The sequence below is a fragment of the Colossoma macropomum genome, unplaced genomic scaffold (assembly GCF_904425465.1).
Source record: "Colossoma macropomum unplaced genomic scaffold, Colossoma_macropomum, whole genome shotgun sequence".
Classification (NCBI taxonomy): Eukaryota; Metazoa; Chordata; class Actinopteri; order Characiformes; family Serrasalmidae; genus Colossoma; species Colossoma macropomum.
The window spans coordinates 34,734,164-34,747,623 of NW_023494798.1; the positions used below are offsets into that span (position 1 = coordinate 34,734,164).

Below are 13,460 nucleotides of genomic sequence, written 5' to 3' on the forward strand. Positions count from 1 at the left end.
TTGAGCCCTTGCAACGGAACACAGTACGTATAACATCATCTGTGAAATTGTTTCATGCCCTGTGGTTGAAATATAATAAAGCAAATAAATAAATAAAGCATACTTTGGCTTTTTAATGCAAAAGACTGGAAAAAAATAAAATGAAATGACTGATAATACAAAACAACGAGGTGGAAAGGTTGATGTGTGGTCTTTCGTCGGAGGGGCTCAGTAGTGCAGAGCCTTTATTGAGAAATAAACTTGCTTTCAGGAGTTGTTTGCCGTCCAGGTCTTCAGCTCTGTGTTGAATTTGATGTGTTCAGGAGCAGCTGCTGATCCAGATAGAGACGATGCGATCGGAGAGCGAGCAGGACCGCAGCAGGAGTAACTCCATCCTGCATCAGGGGTGAGATTCTCAGACATCGTCATTAGAGAACCAAACTTTTAAATAGAAACAGCAACATCAAGTTCACCCAGCAGTGCTGTGGCGCTTTGTAATGAGAGAAAGCCATAATGGATCCAGTAAAGGCAGTAAAACAAGTTTTTAAAATGCTTTTTAAATCTTATTTTTAACGCATTTTAACTGATGTATTCCAGTGTACTGACTTGATTTTGTTTGATTTGTTGTTGTAGTGATAAAAAATTAAAGCTGAAATCTAAACGGCTGAGATTTCCCGCTGCGTTACTGGCGCCCCGTCCCAAATCGTGTACTAACTCACTAAATAGTGTGTAAAAAAGCACATATCCCATTAGAAGTGCACTTACTAGTGTAGTAGGTGAAGTACAGAAGTGGGTGGTTTGGGACGCGGCGTTAGATCAGCCAGTGAGATGCATTCAGCAGCTGCTCTGCTGAGCTGCTCGTTAAACATCTCCAAGTCTGAGGGGTTTGTTGATTAAGGAGCTTTTATTGAGGTAAATTAATACATTTATTGAGGTTCATTGATGCATTTATTAAGGTAAGCTGATGGCTTTGTTTTCGCCAACCTTCACAATTCTTTCTACGTTTAAGGCGCCTCAGTGTAACTGCAGCACCATTTAAGGTGGAACGGAAAATTCAAATGAGAAGCTTCAGCTTTATATCTGTGTATGAGTTTTGGCAGTTTTGGTGCCACTTTAATTAGTTTTTATAAAATATTACACACTGAAATGTCCTGAACTCTGGAGATGTGCAGGTTATACATCTATCAGAGCACAGTGAGAGTTACAGCGTCATGGTGACGTGGTCTTCTTAATGACGTAATCCAGTTCTATGAATAGAAGCCATATCGCCCCCTACACTTCCTGTAGTGTATTACAGTCTGTCAGAATGACTGTGTGGATCATATGAACATTATAGAGGCTTTTTAAATGAAACAGTAGAAGCCATATCGCCCCCTACACTTCCTGTAGTGTATTACAGTCTGTCAGAATGACTGTGTGGATCATATGAACATTATAGAGCCTTTTAAATGAAACAGTAGAAGCCATATCGCCCCCTACACTTCCTGTAGTGTATTACAGTCTGTCAGAATGACTGTGTGGATCATATGAACATTATAGAGGCTTTTTAAATGAAACTGTAGAAGCCATATCGCCCCCTACACTTCCTGTAGTGTATTACAGTCTGTCAGAGTGACTGTGTGGATCATATGAACGTTATAGAGCTTTTTAAATGAAACTGTAGAAGCCATATCGCCCCCTACACTTCCTGTAGTGTATTACAGTCTGTCAGAGTGACTGTGTGGATCATATGAACATTATAGAGGCTTTTTAAATGAAACAGTAGAAGCCATATCGCCCCCTACACTTCCTGTAGTGTATTACAGTCTGTCAGAGTGACTGTGTGGATCATATGAACATTATAGAAGCTTTTTAAATGAAACTGTAAAAACTGTTTTGCACATCTTTTATTACACGTACACTTTTCTTTTTAAGTAAATGACACAACAACAATTAAAATCTGTGTAATCATGTTTTCATAATTAATGATGCTGATTTGACAGCCTTAAAAAGATTCTTGATTATTTTCCCACGCTAAGCTCTTTAAACTCTAATTTTAGTAAATGTTCTGTGCTGTTTGTTTTCCTTCCACTGATTGCTTGTCCTGTTTGCAGGCGGTCTCACATGGGCAGCACTCCAGACTTCAGGTACCCAGTATCTGCGTCCTCCATGATGGACAGCCATTCTGACCATTACAGCAGCGCCCTGGTGCTCAGACGGCCCCAGAAGGGTCGGGCTGCTGCTCTGCGAGACGAACCCTCCAAGGTGAACAAAACTGACTGAGTTACATGATTCAACCTAAACTCAGTTTATATCACAATACCTACATTTAGAGTCAGTTATTCATTCAGCCTAATGAGAAACTGTAGAACAGACTCAGTTTATATCACAATACCTACATTTAGAGTCGGTTATTCATTCAGCCTAATGAGAAACTGTAGAGCAGACTCAGTTTATATCACAATACCTACATTTAGAGTCAGTTATTCATTCAGCCTAATGAGAAACTGTAGAACAGACTCAGTTTATATCACAATACCTACATTTAGAGCCGGTTATTCATTCAGCCTAATGAGAAACTGTAAAACAGACTCAGTTTATATCACAATACCTACATTTAGAGTCAGTTATTCATTCAGCCTAATGAGAAACTGTAGAACAGACTCAGTTTATATCACAATACCTACATTTAGAGCCGGTTATTCATTCAGCCTAATAAGAAACTGTAGAACAGACTCGGTTTATATCACAATACCTACATTTAGAGTCGGTTATTCATTCAACCTAATGAGAAACTGTAGAGCAGACTCAGTTTATATCACAATACCTACATTTAGAGTCAGTTATTCATTCAGCCTAATGAGAAACTGTAGAACAGACTCAGTTTATATCACAATACCTACATTTAGAGTCGGTTATTCATTCAGCCTAATGAGAAACTGTAGAACAGACTCAGTTTATATCACAATACCTACATTTAGAGTCGGTTATTCATTCAGCCTAATGAGAAACTGTAGAACAGACTCAGTTTATATCACAATACCTACATTTAGAGTCAGTTATTCTTGTCAGCTGATGTTTATTTTGTATGTGTGTGAAAGCTCACAGATGGGATGGATTAGGCTAACATTAGCATGGTTAGCATGGCAATTTCATTATTCTTATGTGAATAGCTCTAATAATGTAGGTATTGTGATATAAACTGAGTTATGTGCTTAATGCTGCTCTTTGGATGAATTTAAAACACATTTCACAGATTTCTCTCTGTTTTTTTTTCAATTTCTGTCTTTCTGCTTCCGCTGTGGACTTCAGAGGCATGTAAGTGGAGTGTTGCAGATGCTGGTTCATCTAACCTTGCAGTCGATTGTAAAGTTTGTCTCATAGCTTGTGGTTATCAAAGCATGGCCTTGTTGATGTATTTGTAGATTCAGGAAGTAGAGGTGTGATGATACAGATTTCGATTCTGAGAATGAGGCCCAGTGCCGTTTCTTATTTTAACCCCTACCCCTTGTTTTCGAGTGTCGCCCCTTGGAGCTGAGTTACAGGGTAGTGGTTGAACTCTTCCCTCTGAAATGGGACCCTCAAATAAAAAGAGCATCACTTCATTAACAGCTACCAGCGCTGCTCTGTAGGCGACCCTGCCAGTCTGCAGTGACAGCAGAGGAGGGTAAAGTTCAGCTCCTCACTGCTGGGCTTTAGTTACATTTAGGGCATCATATGCCTTCAAAGAGGGGGGCAATTATTAATTAGTGCACTTCTGGTGGCCCAACACTGTTTTACACACTATTTAGTGAGCTAGTGTGCGGTTTGAGACGCACCAGAAGTAACACAACGCCTTTCTTTTGTTATCACTACAGCAACAAATCAAATAAAATTAAGGTAGTGCAGTCAGAAATATTGATTAATATGATAAATTGAGTTTTAAAGCAAAAATGTGTGTTACGGCCTTTTCTGGATCAGTTATCGGTTTATGGGTTTAGCCACTGCGCTGCCAGAGTTGGCCACCAAAAATGGTGGCAGTGCGATTGCATGACTTTATTGGAATATTCACCAATCAGCATGGTGCTAACTGCATGCCTGAATCATCCCAAACTTGAGTGGTTCAGTATTACACTTAATTCTGTGGTTTCTGACACTCACTGTTATCTATAAACATGGACTGAAGTACATTAGCATAGCTAGTCCAGTAGCATTTGATTTTCCGCGGAACTGTACATTTAATAAGTCCCATATTCACAGTTTGCTGTCGTCTTCTTAGCCGTCTATCATTAAAGCCCTTTCCTTTCCCTCTGTCTCGCTCTGTAGGTGCAGACTCTGAACGAGCAGGAGTGGGAGCGCGTCCAGCAGGCCAACGTTCTCGCTAAAGTCGCGTACGCGTTCGAGAGCGACGTGGACATGTCTGATATGGAGGACGATCGAGAGACGATCTTCAGCTCGGTGGACCTGCTGTCCCCTGCTGGACAGGCAGATGCACAAACGCTCGCGCTGATGCTGCAGGAGCAGCTGGACGCCATCAACAATGAGATCAGGTACAGCTCACAGGCTGACTGTGTTCTTGCTGTTGTGAGTGAACGGCTAGACTTCTCCCTCGTCTAGAGAGAAGACACACAGCGCCACCTTACAAAAATGTAAGTCTCTGGTACAAAGGCCTGAAACATACTTTATGCCAGGACATGAGCGCAGATGCTTTGAGCTACGTGGGCGGGGTTTCACGTGTAGTTGTGTTCAAACGTCACTATGCATTTCATAACACAACGCAAGCACGAGCTGCATTCTGGGCGTTACAGCAGGGGGCGCTATAACGACAGCCAAGCCTGTCCAAGTGGTCTTGTACTGCCAGCTTGTTGTCTCAACTGCCACAGCGGACAAGTAGTTAAGTCTCACGCAAAGACGGCTCACATAATCATAAAAAATATGATACATTATCATCTTTCCATTCCAGCAGAACAAGTGAAGCATCTTCTACTGTTCATGTTTAGCTGTTGAAATGACAGTAGATCCTCTCTGATCTGTCCTCTGTCGCCCCCTTCAGTCCTGAGTGTTTTAACTGCCGCAGTAAGATAAGAGCACACGGTGAGTTTGTACAGAAGGACCGAGCGTTTGCAACGCGTTAGCCCAGCACAGTCATTTGCGTTCGCATACTTGCGATGAGTATGTTTCTGGCCTAATACTGGATTGAGCAGGACAGCATAAACATTTTGTCAGAAACACTGTTTATTGATGTTAAAGTGCTCTAGAAGACCATGAAGTCCTTAGTTTGGCTGCTCATTGATGGGGAGTGAAAATGCATCTATGCATCAGTTCTGGAATGGGTGAATTTTAGGGGTGGGCGATATGGCAGAGATGTAATTCTGTTGTTACAGGCTTGACATCATAACAGTAGAAGAACGCTTCTGGTGCTATATAGAACCCTTTTCAAACAGATTCTGTATAGAACCGTCTTCAGCATATTCTCCATCAATCTGAACAACCCTTTCACAACGCAAAGAACCCTTTAAACACACACTCTGTGTTCAGGATGATCCAGGAGGAGAAGGAGAGCACGGCTATGAGGGCCGAGGAGATCGAGTCGAGGGTGGGCAGCGGCGAGAGTCTCGGCGACCGTTTCCACTCCTTGGGCTCCATCCCGCCCTCTTTCCACGGATCCTTGCACTCTGGTTCGTCTCCGCCGGGCTCAGGTCACTCCACCCCCCGCAGAGCACCCCGCAGCCCCAACAGAGAGGTGGACCGCATGGGGGTGATGACCTTGGTGAGACCATTTGCACGTTTGACCTTCCTACTTCATTCTTGGTGTTTCTCTGAACGTGTAGGGTTGGGCGATACTGAAGAAATCTTAGCGCAATGTATTTTTCCTCCCGTATTTGATGATTATTGTTTTTTATAGATGCGTTTTTTTTTTTTAATGTTCAGTTTAAAGCACGTTTCCACCAGAGAGGCCTCCACGGCTGCGTTCACATCACAGTCCTCATTGCTCAAATCCGATTTTTGCTTACTGCACAGCTTCAACCCCGATTTTAGCCCTGATTCTCAGTCTGAGCTGGTCACCTCTAGTCTGCAGATGTTTGGGTCAGTGGGAGTCGACAGTTGGAGAGAGAGTCAAATCATGTTTGAGGGGCGCAGACTCAGATTTTTGGCCTCTCTATTGTTTCATAGCTGTCAGAGTTTATCAGACATGTCTTCATTTTTCCTCACCCTGTAATGTAGTGTAAACTGGTCATCAACTCAATCTGAACAGATTCCTGCAACAACCAATGAAAATTGAGGCCGCATACAGCAAGTAAACAAAGAAAAATGGTGAAAAGTCTCTCACGTGTGGAGCGAAGCTTTATGATGAGCCGAGTTTGAGGCACAATCGAGTTTATGTACATTTAAAACTCTAAAAATACTAAACTGATCACATTTTTAAATCCATGATCCTCACTTAAACACGTTTACCTGCTGCTTCCTTACTGCGTCAGTGCAAACAGCAGAGAAAACAGCAGCAGCAGCCGTTCTATGTTTGTTTATTTGCGTCTCCTAGTAACAGGAGATCACGAGTTCTTGGGAGTTTGTCTGAGTTCAGTGAGTTCAGTTCGGTTGAGGAGCAGCATAAAAGTTGAGTAGTTTGTGATCCCTAATCATTTAGTGTGTGAACCCAAATATCTCAGTCGGCCAGGAAACTGTCGGATAGTGAGACGCCCAGTCTTTTATAATCTGTTAAGTCCTGTAGTGAACCCAAGGCTTAAGTGACTCAAATCTGTCATCAGTATGAATGAACCAGTGTCCTGAAATGACCTGCATGCAAAACATCTTATTCACTAGACGAGTCACCTGCGTCATGAACAGCAAACTAACCAGCAGAGCAAGACTTCGCTGAGGAGTTAATTAAGCTCTGAAGAGTTCTCAGCAGCTCATTTTAGAGCAAGACGAAGGTGAAAAAGGCCCAGATGTGTCAGCTCAGTTTCACGTTAAGGCAAAAAAATCGTATTTGTGCCACTTCAGCATGGTAATGGGAACGTAGCCTAAATCCTAAATCCCCCAAAGTTACAATCAGCTTCACAATCAGAATTTTACCTGTAATAATAGGTTTACAGCAGCGAGTGACCATTCAGATGCATTATTGCATCGCGTCACAAAGCCTTCGGGAGGTTTACAGGTCAAGTGAAAACGTAAACAAAGCATGGACCTGTCAGAAAGTAGCTTGAGACTTCAGAATATCTGAGCTACACTGTTTATCGTCAGCGTGTAAACCCATTTTATGAGGATATTTTAGGTGCATGTTTTATTGCTGTGTAAATTAAATATTAAAAAAAATGTTTATAATAAATACGACAATTAAAATCCGATATTAGTGACCAGGAGCATATGACATTGATTATTTGATTAACCAACTTTCTGTTGTGAGCTAATGATATGGCAAACTTAGCTCTATTAACTCTATTAACTAGTTCTATTAACTATTGTTTGTTTGTTTTTTTATTCCTAGCCATCTTAAAACTTCCACGTGTGGGGAAAAAACTAGTTTGATTATAATGGGATATAGTTTTTTTTGTTGCTCGCTTGCTGTCAGGATAAAGTGCTATTCTGATGCATACATAGCATACATGCTTAACTAAACCTGGTAAAAAATATAATAAAATAATATAGATATAAAATATTTCTGTATAAAAGTTCTCAACAATAAAATATATAAAATAATATATTTGAAAATATATTTTCTGACTCCACTAACTGTCTAGCTGTTGTGAGTGAACAGGTAGACTTCTCTCCTCGTCTAGAGAGTAAAAGACACAAAGCGCCACCTGCTGTACAAAAGCAGCGACTGCTCAAAAGTTTAAGCTTTTATACTGGATTAAGGAAAATAATCCAGCTCCCATTGTTGATGTTGAAAATTCTGATATTATTGTATCGCCCAGCTCTACATGTAAGCGAACTGAATACTGAGTGTTCGTCATATTGTTGTGTGTTGTTGCGTTACTAATCCATGTTTATGTTCATTTGTATGTGTAGCTGTTGTAGTCTTGTGTTTATAGTAATAGACTGATGTGTCTGTGTCCCAGCAATACTGCTATGATCCATATGTCATCCAGCACTCCCTCTCTCAGACTGTAGCTTACCAGCCCTACCCCACCCCTCTGTTTAGCTGTGCGCCGCTCATAGTGCAGGTACCGTCCTCGCCTCTCAGTCGCTCTCACTCTGAGGTTGTGCTCAGACTTCTTCTCTTCATCCGTCTGTACGATATGTAGCATCAGAGTAAAGCTTAGTATATGCCTTTGTATAGCGCTTTAATCTGGCCTGGAATTTTGATCTAAACTTGAATACAGGCCAGCTTTCCATCAGAGTACGACCCCACAGCACAAAGTTTTAGGTGTGAACCCAACCAGAGCCTGAAAAAATTGGTCCAAGTCCAGTTCGACCTGAGCCACGTCAATTATGAGTCTGAAAATTATCTGAGCTTGACAAAAATCTGTCAAACTGACTCGAACCGGCTCATCAGTGCTCAAAGTGGGAAATAAAATCAAATATTTCTAATGATGGTGCCAGTTTAATTATTTACATTCATATAACGACGTGATTTGGACGAGCTTTACAGAACTCTGGTAAAAATCCAGTTCAGCCTAATGAGAAACTGTAGAACAGACTCAGTTTATATCACAATACCTACATTTAGAGTCGGTTATTCATTCAGCCTAATGAGAAACTGTAGAACAGACTCAGTTTATATCACAATACCTACATTTAGAGTCGGTTATTCATTCAGCCTAATGAGAAACTGTAGAACAGACTCAGTTTATATCACAATACCTACATTTAGAGTCGGTTATTCATTCAGCCTAATGAGAAACTGTAGAACAGACTCAGTTTATATCACAATACCTACATTTAGAGTCGGTTATTCATTCAGCCTAATGAGAAACTGTAGAACAGACTCAGTTTATATCACAATACCTACATTTAGAGTCGGTTATTCATTCAGCCTAATGAGAAACTGTAGAACAGACTCAGTTTATATCACAATACCTACATTTAGAGTCGGTTATTCATTCAGCCTAATGAGAAACTGTAGAACAGACTCAGTTTATATCACAATACTGCTGCAGTGTTTGTTTAGGGTCACTACATAATATTGTTTTCCTTTACATCCTATGCTAATTTTATGCAATTTTGTACAGTTTAGTAAATTACAATTCCAAAGTATTTAGATGAGTCATATCATACCTTGTTTTTTTTAGAGACCCTAACCTACTAACCTATGATGTCATTTGAATTGTAAATTTTAATATCTTTATAGATTTGTCCATTTACTTTTTGTAAGATTTACTTAGTGCTTTTAATTTTTTAAATAAAATTGCATTAAAATGACACAGAAATTAGAGCAGGCTTGTCCAAAGTCCGGCCCCCGGGCCAAATGTGGCCCACGGACAGATTATAATTGGCCCCCCCAGCTTCTGTTTTACAGTGTATTATAAGTGGCCCGCCAGCCAGTACGTTGCAGTTCTTCTTATATTTTTCAATAAGTAAACACATTAATAGGAATATGATTAATACTTCAGGCATTGTGTTGTTACTCTTAAACAATTGAATTATTTATTATAAGCGATTATTGATCCAAACTGTTCTGAATGAGCCATCCAACAATAAAAGCCTCGTCCATCGTTTATACAGTGATACGAAACACTGCAGCTCACAGAGAGCTCAGATTCTCTGCGCTGATGTTTTGAAAACTTAATATTTTGAATCATTGGTGAATAATATGTCAATATAACAGTAGAATCTGGCCCTCTTTGAAAAAAGTTTGGACACCCCTGCGTTCGTGGGGGCAGTCATGGGCTGGAGGTTAAGGAACCAGCCTTGCGACCAGGTTCGATCCCCTGAGCCGACAGTACATGACTGAGGTGCCCTTGGGCAAGACACCTAACCCCCAACTGCTCCCTGGGTGCCGTGGATAGGGCTGCCCACCGCTCCGGGCAAGTGTGCTCGCTGCCCCCTAGTGTGTGACTTCACCTGTGTTTATGTGGTGTTTCACTGCACGGATGGGCCAAAATGTGGAGGTGAAATTTCCCCATTGTGGGACTAATAAGGGCCACTTAATCTAATTTAATAATCTAATCTAATAATCTAATTAGAGTGTCTGTGGGCTGAACATACAGGGTTTCTGATGGTGGTTTGTTCTGTGACTTATTACCTAATTAACAATGCACTTCTGGACATAAAGGCGGCTTTTAGTGCAGGCATGATATCTGAAATGAAGTAAAATAGATTTATAATGAATTAAATTTTTAATTTAAATAAATTAGTGGAGTTGTTGCTGTTTCTAGGGGCTGTTACCATGGTAACCGTCGCCGGGCACCGTCCTAATTGAACAGGGTTTTGATCAGGGTTTTCATCACTCGTTTGTGGGCGGAGCCTGGAGAGGTCCGTTTGTTTTGCTCTGCCAAGTGCCGCCATCTCTCATCCTGTCTTTCTGCAGGAGATTTTGGGGGATTAAAGAGGAAATGAGCGATCAGGCCTCATGAAAAATGTGCCGCTCCGAACGAGTGTTTACTCTGGAAATGCCAGCCGAAATGAGGAGGAAAGGAAAACAAACTCGCGGCTTTGTGCGTTTTACATCAAACCTGATGTTTGTTTTAAATTGAACACACTTTTTTAGGTCGTTTCGTTCAGATTCTCGTTTACGAACAGCCTCAGAGTGAGAGGACGTGGCCTTCATGGAGAATCTCTCGCTGTTTGAAGTGTTTTCGGCTCTTTTTCAGCCCTCACTCTCTGCTCAGCGTGACTCACTGGCCTAATCTCTCTCTTCCTGTTTGTGTGCGACAGTGAGAGTGTGAGAAAGAGCTCATAATGAGAGAATAACATTTTAAAGGAAAACTCCAGCTGGTCTCCGTAAGCTGCACCTGTAACGGTCTATCTACAGTCTGTTACTGCAGACCAGTGTTAAACTATCACAAAACTGCTTTCCATTTTTTCTGCAGCCACATTTTTCCATTTCTGACAGGTAGATCTGCTTCACCCACCAGGCTCTGTGTCTGTTTACCCAACATAAGCTCTAAAATCAGCTCAGACTGATGATTACGATGATAAAAGCAGAAACAGAGCCATTCAAACACAAACCAAAGCATGAACGCTGCACCCTGAGCACTATAATAGCTAACTCAGCTGTTATTCTAGTTTAGAGCGATAGTTACTTAAATCTGCCGTTGTGGATTCATTCAGGGGAGATACAGCGCAGCAGAATTAAGAAATGAATAAATTAATCAAACCAATTTGCTGACAGTTTAACACTTCACTTGCATTGACTTCATTAGCTTTCACAATAAGAGTCCTATATAATTGTACAGATAAGTTTACTTGATTTATATGAGCACAAACATTTGTTATAATAATAATGGCTATCATTATGTATTTATTTGTTATTTATAATTATTAAGCACTGTGTTTCTACTTCTACTACGACTAATAATTATTACTTTTTCTTCTTTAGTAGTAATAGTTGAGTCACATTTTCGGCATATTTTAATGTGCAGTGGTGGAAAAATGTAGTTTAAATTCCTCATTTAAAAATGGGACACTTTTTGCAAACTTAACGCTCTACTGCTTTTATTATAATTATCATTTTTTAGTTAGTAGTAACAGTAGCAATAGTTGTGGTGATCACTGTTGTCGGAAGAAATCCTCGTATCTCCAAAATGGTAACTTTACAGGAAAAGGAAAAAACCTACTTTACTTTTAATGTAAGTCAATGGAACCAGAATTTTTTCCAAGTCATTTTGGGTCGTTTCTTTCGGTCCATTCATCATGAAATTTACACACAATGTAAAGGACAACAGATATTTTTAAATTATGTCAAAAATTGAAAAATAACATTGTTCTTCCGATAACAGCAATGGTCAGGTATCAATATTGAGTCCAATTGGGAAACTGGGTTTTCGGCAGGATTGGATGGTGTATAATGCCGATCAGGTGGAGTTTTCCTTTAAGTCTGTGTGTGTGTGTGTGTGTGTGTGTGTGTGTGTGTGTGTGTGTGTGTGTGTGTGTGCGCTGTGTATACTGTGTGCTTCCTCTTCTCAGTGTGTGGTGTGAGTTCTCTGCTTTTTCTCGTTTGCTGTGCCACTAACTCTTCCTCTTTTTTCTCCCCTCATTTGCTTCGCATGCTTCCGACAGCCTAGCGATTTGCGGAAGCATCGTAGGAAGGTAATCTGGGGGAACTGTGCTCGGCTCCGGCCTGCCTTTCTCTGTCAGCCTCGCCGCTTCTGTTCATGTTATTAATGTTGGAGTTTTGTAGAAAATGGAGTAGAAAGAGCTGCAGTGACCCTTCAGTTCTGTTTCGCAGACACGCTTTTCAAAATGCTTTTAATACAGATGATTGTTTTTCTTTGTCAGCTTGAAATAATATACATATAAATTGCTGTTGTCGGATTAAAACCTCTACTTTTAGTGTGAGTCAGTGGAGCTAGACTTTTTTCCAAGTAATTTTGGGACATTTCAGCTGGTTTATTCATCATGAAATTTACATAAAATGTATAGCATAATGGGTATTTTCAAACAATGTCACAAACTGAAAAACAGCAACAATGGAGATACGAGGTTTTGTTTCGACAGCAGCGACATACACACCAGTCAGGCATAACATTCGGACCACCTCCTTGTTTCTACGCTCATCGTCCATTTTATCAGCTCCACTTACTATATAGGTGCACTTTGTAGTTCTACAGTTACAGACTGTAGTCCATCTGTTTCTCTGCAGTGGATCAGACACAGCAGTGCTGCTGGAGTTTTTAAACACTGTGTCCACTCTCTGTCCACTCCATTAGACACTCCTACCATGTCAGTCCACCTTGTAGATGTAAAGTCAGAGACGATAGCTCATCTGCTGCTGCACAGTTTGTGTTGGTCATCTTCTAGTCCTTCATCAGTGGTCTCAGGACGCTGTTGGCTGGATATGTTTGGTTGGTGGACTATTCTCAGTCCAGCAGTGACACTGAGGTGTTTAAAAACTCCAGCAGCACTGCTGTGTCTGATCCACTTGTACCAGCACAACACACACTAACACACCACCACCACGTCAGTGTTACTGCAGTGCTGAGAATGATCCACCACCCAAATAGTACCTGCTCTGTGAGGGTCCATGGGGTTCCTGACCACTGAAGAACAGGGTAAAAGGGGGCTAACAAAGTATCAGAGAAACAGATGGACTACAGTCTGTAACTGTAGAACTACAAAGTGCACCTATATAGTAAGTGGAGCTGATAAAATGGACAATGAGCATAGAAACAAGGAGGTGGTCAGAATGTTATGTCTGATCAGTGTACATAAACACAAACAGTTAAATATCATGCTTTGTTGATTTGGCGTTTCTTACGGTTTCACATCATTATTAGGAGACTTTAAAATAAATGAAAAAAATGACTGAAATGTCTAAAATAACTAACAGTAAGAATTAAGTTCTAATGAAATGCATATCCACAATTTGTCATATTTCAAAAGTGGAGATCATATCTCCAGATACAAATAATTAATGTAAA

General features: G+C 40.7%; 1 protein-coding gene across 19 annotated transcripts in view; it reads left to right on the plus strand.

Annotated features, from left to right (window-relative positions):
- Window positions 1–13,460, plus strand: part of ppfia1 (PTPRF interacting protein alpha 1) — a 115,660-nt gene that overhangs the window by 68,227 nt on the left and 33,973 nt on the right. For 15 of the 19 annotated variants that reach the window (XM_036585034.1, XM_036585035.1, XM_036585048.1 and 12 more), the window contains exons 13-18: window positions 303–385; window positions 2,073–2,223; window positions 3,271–3,276; window positions 4,264–4,487; window positions 5,476–5,707; window positions 12,100–12,129. In XM_036585034.1, coding sequence (XP_036440927.1) covers window positions 303–385; window positions 2,073–2,223; window positions 3,271–3,276; window positions 4,264–4,487; window positions 5,476–5,707; window positions 12,100–12,129 — 726 coding nt within the window. The remainder of the gene's footprint in view (window positions 1–302; window positions 386–2,072; window positions 2,224–3,270; window positions 3,277–4,263; window positions 4,488–5,475; window positions 5,708–12,099; window positions 12,130–13,460) is intronic. The other 4 variants (XM_036585038.1, XM_036585052.1, XM_036585053.1 and 1 more) reach the window with 2 other exon arrangements.